Here is a 14,649-nt window from a genome sequence, read left to right on the forward strand (position 1 = left end):
CGGACCAAAGCACAAGAGAATAGAGATCACAGAACAGTATAGCACGAGAACAGGCCCTTTGGCCCACCATGTCTGTGCTGACCATGATGCCAATCCAAACTAATCCCTTCTGTCTGCACGTCCCTCCGTTCCCTGCCTGTTCATGTGTCTGTCTAAATGCCCCATCGTGTCTGCTTCCACCACCTCCTCTGTCGGCCTGCTCCAGACACCCACCAGTCTCTGCACAAGAGAAAAATTGCCGAACACATTTCCCTTAAACTTTTACTCCATGCCCTCTCGCATTTGACATTTCCACCCTGGAAAAAAGACTGACTGTCGACTCTACGCCTCTCATCATTTTATACACTTCTATCCGGTCTCTCCTCAGCTTCTACCGCTCCAGAGAAAACAATCCAACTTTGGCCAACCTCTCCTCTAATCCAGGCAGCATCCTGGTGAACCTCTTCTGCACCCTCTCCAAAGCCTCCACATCCTTCCTGTAATGCAGCGATCAGAACTACACACACAAGTGCGGCCTAACCAAAGTTTTATACAGCTGTATACAGAGGATATAGTTTGTCTCTTTACTCTTGACTTTTCTTGTACCTCAATAAAACTGAATGCCATCATCTCATTACCATCTCCTCTGGACCCGGTCAGGGGTCAAAACTGGACACAAAGCACCAGGCAAGGTCTAACCAGCGCTGAGGTCAAGAGGGTTGACAGCTTCAAGCTCCTAGGAGTGAACATCACCAAAAGCCTGTCCTGGTCCAACAATGCAGACACCATGGCCAAGAAAGCTCACCAGCACGTCTACTTCCTCAGGAGGCTAAAGAAATTTGGCATGTCCCTTTTGACCCTTTTAATCGATGCACCAAAGAAAGCATCCTATCCTGATGCATCACGGCTTGGTACGGCAAGTGCTCTGTCCGTGACCGCAAGAAACTGCAGAGAGTTGTGGACACAGCCCAGCACATCACGGAAACCAGCCTCCCCTCCACGGACTCTGTCTACGTTTCTCATTGCCTCAGTAACGCAGCCGGCATAATCAAAGACCCCACCTGCCCTGGACATTCTCTCTTCTCCCCCTTCCCATAGGGCAGAAGATACAAAAGCCTGAAAGCACGTACCACCAGGCTCAAGGACAGCTTCTATCCTGCTGTTATAAGACTACTGAACAGTTCCCTAGTACGATAAGATGGACTCCTGACCTCACAATCTACCTCGTCACGGCCCTTGCACCTTATTGTCTGCCCGTACTGCACCTTCTCTGTCACTGTAACACTTTATTCTGCATTCTGTTATTGTTTTCCCTTGTACTACCTCAATGCACTGATGTGATGAAATGATCTGTATGGATGGCATGTAAAATCAAGTTTTTCATCGTACCTCGGTACATGTGACAACAATAAACCAATTCACCAGCATGAAACCAGTTCAAAGGACTGGCTGACTTTGTTGCCCGACCCTCCCCCTCATTCCCAACAAGGGCCAACGATATTTTATCTGAACCATTTTGGAATGTCAACCATTTCAGAAAGGACTCACCAAACTACTGATGAGATGTTCCCAGCAGTATTTAAAGGGAGATAACTGATTACAAAGCCAACCTGATCCATACCAGACCCTCATCCACATCAGAACCAGAAGCTGTCGACTTGGTTAACTAGTACATTCTTTTGAACCAGAAGACTGTGGGTTAAAGACCAACCCAAGAAACCTAGGCACATAAACCTGGCTAAAAATGCCAATGGCATAGTGAGAGAGTGCTGCAGCGTCAGAAGTGCTACAATTCAAACTGTCAAACCAAGGTAGATGAACAAGATCCCCTGGCATCATTTCAAAAAGAGCAGAATTCTGCTCCTTGACCTGGCTGACATTCAGTCTTCAAATCACCAACACAGACCATCTGTTGGCAATCACAGTGGGGGTGGTGGGGGAGGCATCTGTGCATGAACTGGCAGTGCTGCCTGGCAATACACATCACAGACTACATCAGACACAGGATGCAGCGCCCCTTCCGACCCAGGCACAGGACGCAGCGCCCAAGCTAGACAGTGTGTGAACATGCATCATGACACCTAGTGAGTCAAGTACACTCGGTAAAGTCCCGTAATCTAGCAGAAGCCCAGCTGTATGTGATTAACGTTTTCCCTGATTCCGTTTCCCGGGTCCCGACTATTTTGTTGCTAAATACATAAGGCAGAGAGGACGTCCTCCGTCTTCCCTGACCCCCCCCCCCCCCCACCCCCATTGTACCCCCGAGATGTTCCAGAGGCAGCAGGATTCTTGCTGACCCTCACACTGGGCTGAGACAACAAGCAGCACGGACAAATCAGTGGCGCTGCCCCCCAGATGTACGTGCACACACCCAGCGAGTGAATCAGGGGCTAGCAACGAGCAGAGGGATACCCGACCTTCCCCTTCCACAGTGCCCCAGAAGTGGGCCTGGCACAGTGGAGGCCACATCCCCTTCAAACACCAGCGAGTTGCTGCGCAGCTTCGAGGAAACGCAGGTCGCTAAGGGCAGCAGCGCAATGAGTGGTACCAGTGGCATTTATCTGGAATCCCGCTGGCTGGCTGGCAGCTGAACTGATTTGAACTGGACTGGCACCTCCGAGAGCCCATGGATATCTGCGGCTGAGACTTCCAGTGCCCACAGCAGAGTCGGAGGCATCGCTCCCACTTGATTCTCTTCCCAAATGCCCTTCGCGTTGAATATCCAGCACTCCCTCTGGTCCCCGACGGCTCTCGCTCTCCCCGTCAACTGGAGGTTGGGTTCCCCTGCCACTGCTTAGAGGTATCAAGGATGGCTGGTAGTGCCACTGAAAACACTAACGAGGAACAGCGCCTGAAATTGGGTAACCTCCCCCCTACCCCCGGGAGTAGGTTGGGAAGGTGAACCTGGAACGTCAGAGTCACACAGCGTGGAAACAGGCCCTTCGGCCCAACTCTTCCATGCCGACCAAGATGTCTCCTGAGCTAGTCCCTTTTGCCTATGTTTAGTCCACATCCCTGTACGTGTACTTGTCTAAATATCTTTTAGACATAACTGTACCTTCATCTACCACTTCCTCTGGCAGCTCGTTCCACATACCCACCACCCTCTGTGAGAAAAAAGTTGCCCCTCAGGTCCTCTTTAAATCTTTCCCCTCTCACCTTAAATCTATGCCCTCTGGTTTTAGACTCCCCTACCCTGGGGAAAAAGACCATTCACATCTATTCCCCTCATGGTTTTAAAAACCTCTATAAGGTGACCCCTCAGCCAGACAGTTATTCCTTGAAACGTAGGAGATTGAAGGGTGACCTTATAGAGATGTACAACATCACGAGGGGCATACATAGGGGGAACACACACACAGTCTCTTTCCCAGGGAAGGGGAACTAAAAACTAGAGGGCATAGTTTTAAGGTGAGAGGCGAAAGATTAAAAGATATTTATTAGTCACATGTACATTGAAACATACAGCAAAATGAGCCTTTTTGCGTTACTGAGAATATGCTGGGGGCAGCCCGCAAGTGTCGCCACGCTTCCGGCGCCAACGTAGCGTGCCCACAGCTCCAACACTCCAGGGAAAACAGTCCCAGCCTACCCCAGCCTCTTCGTACAACTCAAGCCCTCCAGTCCTGGCAACATCCTTTTCTGCACTCCTTTCAGCTTATTGGCATCCTTCCTATAGCTGGGTGATCAGAACTGCGCACAGCAATCCAAGTGTGTCTCATCGATTCAGACAGGAATCTTCACCAGCTTGGGAGGGGAAGGAAAGGGGGCTCTTTGCTGTTAAACCCTGCACCCCTCAGATCACTCACCTTCACTGCCGCTGGCAATGAAATCCTCGCTTGTACCTCCGAGACAGGAGTGAATGGTATAAAATCCTTGGGTGACGCCCTGGTATTTCTGTAGTAAAACCCGGTCCTGCAGATCCCAGAGATGAACCCCCTGTGGAAAAGGAGAAAAAAGACTTTAGACCCTGAATGGTGGTAGGCAGTCTGCAGTGTCTGAAGGATTGCTCTCCCGCACACTCCTGCATCCACAGGACAACTGCCCCCCTCACCCCAGGCAGGGAAAACACCAGGCACTTCGAATAAGGGAGGACGCGAGACATCCGAACACGGAAAAGGCATGGAGCTGGCTCACCTGAGTGGCGACGTTGAGCAAGGCTAACCGGCCGTTTCTGGAGACTGTGAAAGACATGATGGGGTGGTCCTCTTGCACACTGGAAGGAGAGGAAATCGTGAGCCAAACGTCACGCTCTGGGGAGGGCACAAAGACCATCACGCACAGCGAATCCATCGCGCGTCGAGCTCAGCGGAAGTGCGGTTACAGGTGGGGAAGATCATTAGACCCAGGCTCCTGAACTTAGTTCAAGCTCCGTTTATCACTGCACATCCTTCTGACACCCTGACGTCATTTATAATGGAAATTACCCCTGCAAACGTTCTCTCTCTCTCTCTCTCTGTGGTGGCCCACATAGAGATTCTGCAGATGCTGGAATCTGGAGCAACACACACAAAATGCTGGAGGAACTCAGCAGGTCAGGCAGCATCTGTGGAGGGAAATAAACAGTCGATGTGGAGGGTCCTGACCTGCTGAGTTCCTCCAGCATTTTGTCTTTCTGTGTGTGGTGGACCTGCCAAGTGCAAGGGTATATTTACAGCGTAATGTCTTTACATATGAAGTTCCCACTATAATTACAAAGGGTAAAGGTAAAACATGCACAAGTGTGCAAGGTTATTAATGTTTTATACAGCTTTGAGCAATGGGAAAACCAAGTCTTAATGTAACAAAAACCTTGAAATGTAATTGATCTTGCTGGGAAAAGACCCACTGCCCCTGTAATAATGTCCCCTAGAAACACTAGCCAAATTGAATAATCAAGGACATGAGGGCCTGAGTTATAGGGAGAAGCTGGGCAGGCTAGGACTTTATTCCTTGAAACGTAGGAGATTGAGGGGTGACCTCATAGAGGTGTATAACATCACGAGGGGCATACATAGGGTGAACATACACAGTCTCTTTCCCAGGGAAGGGGAACTAAAAACTAGAGGGCATAGTTTTAAGGTGAGAGGTGAAAGATATTTATTAGTCACATGTACATTGAAACGTACAGTGAAATGGGTCTTCTAGCATTACTGAGAATGTGCTGGGGGCAGCCCGCAAGTATCGCCACGCTTCCGGCGCCAACATAGCATGCCCACAGCTCCTAACCCGTACGTCTTTGGAATGTGGGAGGAAACTGCAGCACCCGGAGGAAACCCACGCAGACACGGGGAGAACGTACAAACTCCTTACAGACAGTGGTGGGAATTGAACGCGGGTTGCTGGCCCTGTAATAGCATTGCGCTAACCGCTACACTACCGTGTGGCCCCTACACTACCATGACCTGAGGGGCAACTTCTTCACCGGAGGGTGGTCAGTATATGGAACGAGCTGCCAGAGGAAGTGGTTGAGGCAGGTACATTAACAACATTTAAAAGACACTTGGACAGGTACATGGATAGGGAAGGTTTAGAGGGATATGGGCCAAACGTGGGCAAATGGGACTAGCTTGAATGGACACCTTGGTCAGCATGGACCAGTTGGGCCAAAGGGCCTGTTTCCGCGCTGTATTACTATATGACTCCAATTCAGAAGAGACTTGCAGAAACATTCAAACAAGTGAGTGCAGTTCTTCGGGAAAGTACCATGGGTGGGGAAGGGAGATAGAGTAGGGAAGGTCGGGACTAACTGGACAGTTTGAGACACAAGAGACTATAGACGCTGGGATCTGGAGCAAAAAAAAAAATCAGCTGGAGGAACTCAGTGGATCGAGCAGCATCTGTGGGAGAAAAGGAGCTGTCAACCTTTTGGGTTGAAACCCTGCATCAGGACTGAGAGTGGAGGGGAAAGACAGCCATTATAGAGAGGGGGAGTGGCAAAATAGAGAGCAGTAAGTGATTGGTGGATCGAGGAGGGGTGAAGGATGACGGGCAGATGGAGCTAGATGTGGGAGGTGGGGTGGAGCTGGGAGACAGAGGCAGGTGGGTGATAGGTGGAAACTTAACGCCTCTCCACCTTCATCCCACCCGGCTCCATCTGCCTTTTACTTGTCTCCGTCCCCCCGTCACCCATCTCCACCCTGGATGCAGGGAGGATGTTTCCTCTGGGAAGGGGAGAGATGCCCAGAACCCCTTCTGGACATCCCTTGGACAATCTCGGAATGCGGGATCGAGATGCGAAATACCTTCACTCAGAGGTCGGTGAGCCTGAGGGATTCTCTACCGCACAAGGGCTGTGGAGGCCAAGTCTCTGAATATGTTTCAGGAGGACGGTTGAGGTTGTCTGGGTGGAGCCTGATGGAAAGAGAGTCTCACCTGCCTGTGAAACTGGTTTGGACAGATTCCGGCGGACAGCCCACGATTCAGAACGGCAACAGAAAATCCTGGAAATACTCAGCAGGTCAGGCAGCGTCCTCAACGGTTAACATTTCCTGCTAGCAGGCAGTGTCTATAGAAAGAGAACCAGAGTTCTGGAACATCTCTCCCCTTCCCAGAGGAAAAATCCTCCCAGCATCGGGGTGGAGCTGGGAGACAGAGGCAGGTGGGTGATGGGTGGCAGTAGACATGATGGAGCCAGGTGGGGTGAAGGTGTTAAGCTGTTAAGCCTGTCTCCCAGCTCTGCCCCTCCTCCTCCCACATCTGGCTCCATTTGCCTGTCATCCTCCACCCCTCCTCAGTCCACCAGTCACCTACTGGCTCTGGACATCTCTCTTAGACTCGAGAACCAGAGCTGATGATCAAGTCTGAGACCCTTTGCCAATTCTGAAGAAGGGTCTTGGACTTGAAACGTTAGCTCTGTTTCTCCTTCTATAGACCCTGCCTGTTCTGCTGAGGGTTTCCTGCATTTTCTGTTTTTATTTCGGATTTCCAGCATCTGCAGCTTTTTTCATTAACATTTAGAAACATAGAAAACCTACAGCACAATCCAGGCCCTTCGGCCCACAGAGCTGTGCCGAATATATCCCTACCTTAGAAATTACTAGGCTTACCCATAGCCCTCTACCTTTCTCAGCTCCATGTACCTATCCAACAGTCTCTTGAAAGACCCTATCGTATCCGCCTCCACCACCGTTGCCGGCAGCCCATTCCAAGCACTCACCACTCGGAGTAAAAAACTTACCCCTGACATCTCCTCTATACCTACTGCCCAGCACCTTAAACCTATGTCCTCTTGTGGCCACCATTTCAGCCCTGAGGAAAAGCCTCTGACTATCTACCTGATCAATACCTCTCATCATCTTATATACCCCTATCAGGTCCCCCCTCATCCCCCGTCGCTCCAAGGAGAAAAGGCAGAGTTCCTTCAATCTGTTTTCATAAGGCATGCTCCGCATTCCAGGCAGCATCCTAGTAAATCTCCTCTGCACCCTCTCTATGGCTTCCACATCCTTGCTGTAGTGAGGTGACCAGAACTGAGCACAGTACTCCAAGTGGGGTCTGACCAGGGACCTATATAGCTGCAACAATACCTCACGGCTCCTAAATTCAATTCCCCGATTGATGAAGGACAATACACCATATGCCTTCTTAACCACAGAGTCAACCTGTGCAGCCGCTTTGAGAGTCCTATGGACTCGGACCCCAACATCCCTCTGATCCTCCACACTGCCAAGAGTCCTACCATTAATACTATATTCTGCCATCATATTTGACCTACCAAAATGAACCACTTCACACATCTGGGTTGAACTGCATCTGCCACTTCTCAGCCCAACTCTGCATCCTATCTATGTCCCAATGTAACCTCTGACAGCCCTCCACACTATTCACAACACCCCCAACCTTCGTGTCATCCGCAAACTTACTAACCCACCCCTCCACTTCCTCATCCAGGTCGTTTATAAAAATCACAAAGAGCAAGGGTCCCAGTACAGATCCCCGAGGTACACCACTGGTCACCGACCTCCACGCAGAATACGACCCTTCCACAACCACTCTTTGCCTTCTGTGGGCCAGCCAGTTCTGGATCCACACTGCAATGTCCCCTTGGATCCCATGCCTCCTTACTTTCTCAATAAGCATTGCATGGGGTATCTCATCAAACGCCTTGCCGAAATCTATATACACTACATCTACTGCTCCCCCTTCATCGATGTGTTTAGTCACATCCTCAAAAAATTCAATCAGGCTCGTAAGGCAGGACTTGCCCTTGACAAAGCTATGCTGACTGTTCCTAATCATATTATACCTCTCCAAATGTTCATAAATCCTGCCTCTCAGGATCTCCTTCATTAGCTTACCAACCACTGAGGTAAGACTCATTGGTCTATAATTCCCTGGGCTATCTCTACTCCCTTTCTTGAATAAGGGAACAATATCCGCAACCCTCCAATCTTCCGGAACCTCTCCCGTCTTCATCGACGATGCAAAAATCTCTTCCCTCGCCTCCCACAGCAGCCTGGGGTACATCTCATCCAGTCCCGGTGACCTATCCAACTTGATGCTTTCCAAAAGTTTCAGCACCTCCCCTTTCCTAATATCTACATGCTCAAGCTTTTCAGCCCGCTGCACGTCCTCACTACAATCCCCCAGATCCTTTTCCGTGGTGAATATTGACGTAAAGTATTCATTAAGTACCTCCGCTATTTCTTCCGGATCCATACACACTTTTCCACTGCTGCACTTGATAGGCCCTTTTCTTTCGCATCTTATCCTCTTGCTCTTCATATACTTGTAGAATGCCTTGGGGTTTTCCTTAATCCTGCCCGCCAAGGCCTTCTCATGCCCCCTTCTGGCTTTCCTAATCTCCTTCTTAAGCTCCTTCCTATTAGCCTTATACTCTTCTAGATCCCTAACATTACCTAGCTCTCTGTACCTTCTGTAAGCTTTTCTTTTCCTTTTGACTAGATTTATTATAGCCTTTGTACACCACGGTTCCTGTATCCTCTCGTGACTCCCTTCTCATTGGAACATGCCTATACAGAACTCCGCACAAACATCCCCTGAATATTTGCCACATTTCTTCCGTACTTTTCCCTGAGAACATCTGTTCCCAATTTAATCCTCCAATTTCCTGCCTGAGAGCCTCATAATTCCCTTTAATCCAAATAAATGCCTTTCTAGTCTGTCTGTTCCTATCTCTCTCCAGTGCTAACGTAAAGGAGATAGAATTATGATCACTATCACCAAAATGTTCACCCACTGAGAAATGTGACACCTGACCAGGTTCATTTCCCAATACCAAATCAAGTACAGCCTCTCCCCTTGTAGGCCTATCTACATATTGTGTCAAGAATCCTTCCTGACACTTAACAAACTCCACCCCATCCAAACCCCTCACTGTCTGGAGATGCCAATCGATGTTTGGGAAATTAAAATCCCCCATCACAACAACCCTGTTATTCTCACACCTTTCTAGGATCTGCTTCCCTATCTGCTCCTCGATATCCCTGTTACTATTGGGCGGCCTATAAAGAACACCCAGTAAAGTTATTGACCCCTTCCTGTTCCTAACCTCCACCCACAGAGACTCCGTAGACAGTCCCTCCACGACGTCCACCTTTTCCGCAGCCGTGACAAAACCCCTGACCAACAGTGCCACTCCCCCACCTCTTTTGCCTCCCTCCCTGTCCTTTCTGAAACATCTAAAACCCGGCACTTGAAGCAACTATTCCAGTCCCTGAGCCATCCAAGTCTCTGTAATGGCCACCACATCGTAGCTCCAAGTACTGATCCAAGCTCTAAGCCTTGTTCACAATACTCCTTGCGTTAAAATAGACACATCTCAAACCTGTCTGAGCACATCCCTTCTCTGTCACCTGCCTATCGTACCTACTACTAGCTTTCTCTATGCCTCTTCCCCAGCCTCTCCAGTTCGGATCCCACCCCCCAACAATTCTCATGCCAGAACTCGAGGAGAGCCACGGGTTTAAATTACGGAGAAGGGAAGTTTGCCTGCGATAAGGTGGAGACCAAGAGAAAATGGATGACACAGAGTGCTGTTGATTGAGAGAACGTGCAGACTTATTAAGTGGCAGAGAGCCTATCTGGAGGTATAAACAGAGGAGAAAGGAACAGAATAAAAAAGCACTGCTGAAACCATGTGATACAGATCACAGCCGCTGCAGGAAACCTGAAATAAAGGAGAATGACGGAAGAGCTCAGCAGGTCGGGCAACCACTGCAGAGGGAGATAAAACGATTTACCTCTGAGCCTGCCAGGGACTGAAAGCAAGAGAAATATGAAGTAAACTAGAAATATAGAGAAATACTTGGCCGCCCAGACATTGTGCTGATCCTCTGCATTATGTTCCCGATTCCTCCCCATACATCTTGGTGTCTGTTGCGTCTAGAAATCTGCTTCCTTCTTAAATATATTCAGTGACTTGGCCTCCGCAGAGGATTCCACCGGCTCACCAACCTCGGAGTGAAGACACTTCTCGTCTCAATCCCTTTCTTCCGAGGTCGTGACTCCTGGTTCCGGACATCCCGTCCCCATCCCAGGGGGAAACCCCCCCCACCCCCCCGTTGGAACGTTGCACACTTCCATGGGATTCTCCTCCTAACCTCGAATGAAGGCAGGCCTAGTCAACCCCACCCCTCCTCACGTGATGGTCCAGGGGTCAGCTCAGTATTTGCTACATTCCTTCCAAGGAGAAAAAAACTGCACGCACTGTCTCGCTGTGGCTGTGACTAATTGTGGCAAGATGCACCAACTCAAAAGCTCTTGCAATGAATACCATTTGCCTCCTTAACTGCTTGATGCCCATGCACGTTTGCTTTGAGTAACTGGTGAGGAAGCACACCATCCCTCCAAATATCAGCCTTTCCCAGTCTAGTTCTATTTCAATATTACTCTTGCCTTTGTTTACCTCAAAGCGGAGAACTTCACACTTCCCTGCATTATACTGCTGTGCCTTTGATCACTCACTCAACTTCATGCCATACAGCACGGAAACAGGCCCTTCAGCCCAACTTGTCCATGCCAACCAAGGTGCCCACCGAAGTTAGTCCCATTTACCCGCGATTGGGCCACATCACTCTGAACCTTTCCTATCCGTGTACCTGTCCGAATGTCTCTTAAGTGTTGTTAATGTACCTGCCTCAATCACCATCTCTTGACAGCTTGTTCCATAAACTGACTACCCTCTGGGTGAAGTTGTCGCTCTTAAGGTCCCTTTTAAATCTTTCCCCTCTCACCTTACACCTATGCCCTCTCGTTTTTTTGGTTCCCTTTCCCTTGGAAAAACAGTGTGTCCATTCACCCTATCTATGCCCCTCACACCTCTAAAAGGTCACCGCTCAGTCTCCTACACTCCAAAGAAGAAAGTTCCAGCCTGCCCAACCTCTCCCTATAGCTCAGTCCCTTGAATCCTGGCAACATTTTCGTAAATCTCCTCTGCACTCTTTCCAGCTTAATGACATCTTTCCTATAGCAGGGCGACCAAAACTGTACACAGTACTCCAGGTGCAGCCTCACCAACGTCTTGTACAACTGCAATGTAACGTCCCAATTTCTATACTCAGTGCCCTGACTGATGAAGGCCAGCGTGCCAAAAGCCTTCTTCACCACTTTGTCTACTCACGATGCCACTTTCAGTGAATTATGTACTTGTCTAACTCATGGACTTTCTGCGTCCTCACAATGCCACCCAGTTTCATGTTGTCGGTAAACTTAGAAATATTGTGCTTGCTTCCCTGAACCAGATCATTGAATAAACCTTGGGATTAAGCTGGGACCCAAGCACCGATTGGACCTTGCCAGCCACCCTAAGACCTGCAGGTGCTCCCCAGGTTACAATGGGGTTCCGTCCCTGTGAACTGTTCGTAACCTGGATGGTTCACAGGTTGGAAATGCGGCTGCGAAGCAAGTTCCCCACGCAGCAGCTGGTAAACCCATCCCGCCCGTCTCCCAAACACTCGTCCCTATACATAAGTGTACGTGTACTGGCTGTATGTAAGTGGGGCGCTCATAACCTGGGGAGGACCTGTACATGGATGCACACACTCCAGTCTACATCAATGGTGCTAAGGTCGAGAGGGTTGAGAGCTTCAAGTTCCTAGGCTTGAAGCTCTCAACCCCCTCGACCTCAGCACTGTCAATGTAGACAGGATATAGTTTCTTTCTCCAGCTGTTACTTTCAATATCTGTGTATCGAAGGATAGCTGGCACTAACCTTAGACCAGCACGTGTAAATTGAGCCATGCGCTGTCAGTCTGTGAGGTTTTAATTTCCAGGCACTAATGACATTTCCTTTGACTACCTTTCCCATTTGGAGTGACATGTTACTTCCAAGTGACCCTCTGAAGCTTCATCACCACCAATAGCTTGTCCTGGCCCAACCACATAGAAGCCATGACTAAGAAAGCTCACCAGCGTCTCTACTTCCTCAGGAGGCTAAAGGAATTCGCCATGTCCCCTTTGACCCTCACCAATTTTTATCGATGCGCCGTAGAAAGTGTCCTATCTGGATGCATCACTGCTTGGCATGGCAACTGCTCTGCCCAGGACCGCAAGAAACTGTAGAGTCGTGGACACAGCCCAGCGCGTCACGGAAAACGACATCCTACCTACATTGACTCTGTCTACACTTCGCTGCCTTGGTGAAGCAGCCGGCATAATCAAAGACCCCACCTATACGGGACATCCTCTCTTCTCCCCCCCTCCCATCGGGCAGAAGATACAAAAGCCTGAAAGCACGAACCACCAGGCTCAAGGACAGCTTCTATCCCGCTGTTATAAGACTATTGAACGGTCCCCTAGTACAAGAAGATGAACTCTTGATCTAACAATTTACCTTGTTAAGGCCTTGCACCTTATTGCCCGCCTGCACTGCACTTGCTCTGTAACTGTAACACTTTATTCTGCATTCTGTTATTGTTTTCCCTTGCACTACCTCAATGCACTGATGTGATGAATTGATCTGTATGGATGGCATGCAAAACAAAGTTTTCCACTGTACCTCGGTACACCTGACAGTAATAAACCAATTTACCAATTTATTCCCATCTGTCAACAGCAACACACAAAGTGCCAGAGGAACTCAGCGGGTCAGGCGGCATCTATGGAGGGAAATGGACAGTCGATGCTTCGAGTCGAGACCTTTGGTCAGGGCTGGCTTTTTTGGACGCGAGGAAGGAGAAGAATCGGCGGTTGGAAGTGTGGATCCGGCGGAGAACGACTGTCCATCTCCCTCCATGGATGCTGCTTGACCCGCTGAGTTCCTCCAGCATGTGTGTTGCTCCAGATTTCCAGCATCTGCAGTTTTCTGCGTCAGGTCTGTCACCCAGTTTTCAATCTATGCCAGAATATTATCCGCTAATCCCACGTGTATTACACACTAATCTCTCACGTAGGACTTTGTCAAGAGCCTTCTGAAATTGAAATACACCTCATCCAGTGATCCTCCCTTCTACCACACCCTCAAATAAACTCCACCAGGCTTGTCAAACACAACTTCCATTTCACAAACCCACGTTGAACCTGCTGGAAATACTCAGCATGCCAGGCAACTCCTGCGGAGATCGAGCCAAGACTCATGACCTCTCGCAGTTGAGGGTCATTGATCCAAAATGCCAACCCTTGCCCCTTCCCAACACGTTGGGACCTCCGGCCTGAACTGCTCAGTAAATGAGGGGGGGGGGGGGGGGCACAATTTCATTTCACATTCTCAATTTAGGAAGTGCTTCCTGAAAAAAATAATCTACTTTTAAAATGCCATCGCTGTTGTAGTAAGCGCAGCAACATCCCAGAAATAGTGGCGATTTGTTCACGTTGGTTGAGGGATGAATAGATAGGTTCAGGACACTTGGGGATAACTCCAGTACTCTTCTCCCAGCAGCCATGGATCTTTTTGCAGTCCCCACACAAGAGGGCGGATGTATTTCACTTTACATCGGGATGTCAGCTTTACTACTTGGCCTCAGTCACTGGGGCTGGGGGGTCAGGCTGTATTCAGGGATTAGTGACTCTGGAGTGGGGTGAGATTACAAGGTGGTACAGTGGGTAGAGCCGCCGCCTCTCAGTTCCAGAGGCCTGGGTTCGATTCCCCACCTCTGGTGCTGTGTGTGTGTGTGTGTGTGTGTGTGTGTGTGTGTGTGTGTGTGTGTGTGTGTGTGTGTGTGTGTGTGTGTGTGTGTGTGTGTGTGGTGTGTGTGAGTGAGTGAGTGAGTGAGTGAGTGAGTGAGTGAGAGAGAGAGAGAGAGAGAGAGAGAGAGAGTCTGCACGTTCTCCCAGTGACCATGTGGGTTCTCCCCCCGGAGGCCCCCGCTTTTCTCCCACATCCCAACAACGCACGGACAAGTTGGCTAACTGGCCGCTGTAAATCGCTTCCAGTGTGAGTGAGTGGAGGGAGAATCAGGGGAAGGCAAGTTAACGTGCAGAGGAGCAAGGTTACGGTGAAATAATTAATGATATAGAACTGATGGACTTCATCTTACAATCCCAGTGCGGCACTGAGGGAGGGGCTGCCTTGCTCCAACAAGTAGATGTGAACGATCCCCTGGCCCTCGACAGCTCAACTCCCCAGACAGAGTGCAGTGGGAAGAGCAGTGGGTTCACTCGGAGTCCTGGCTGATATTTCGTTCCCAACCCACCCCACCCCCCCAACCCCCCAAACACGGCCACAGTGACTACACATGCTCGCACTTCACGAGGTGCGTTGGCACTCGCTGAGCCCGGGGATAACACTTT

General features: G+C 49.6%; 1 protein-coding gene across 1 annotated transcript in view; it reads right to left on the minus strand.

Moving 5' to 3' along the window:
- Positions 1-2,453: 2,453 nt before the first annotated feature.
- Positions 2,454-14,649, minus strand: part of LOC127586936 (WD repeat-containing protein 26-like) — a 71,975-nt gene continuing 59,779 nt past the window's right edge. The window contains exons 11-13 of the mRNA XM_052044966.1: positions 4,117-4,195; positions 3,789-3,918; positions 2,454-2,746 (exon numbers count right to left, since the gene is read on the minus strand). Of these exons, the coding sequence (XP_051900926.1) occupies positions 2,454-2,746; positions 3,789-3,918; positions 4,117-4,195 (502 nt within the window). The remainder of the gene's footprint in view (positions 2,747-3,788; positions 3,919-4,116; positions 4,196-14,649) is intronic.

The sequence above is a fragment of the Pristis pectinata genome, chromosome 38, assembly GCF_009764475.1.
Source record: "Pristis pectinata isolate sPriPec2 chromosome 38, sPriPec2.1.pri, whole genome shotgun sequence".
NCBI classification, from domain to species: domain Eukaryota; kingdom Metazoa; phylum Chordata; class Chondrichthyes; order Rhinopristiformes; family Pristidae; genus Pristis; species Pristis pectinata.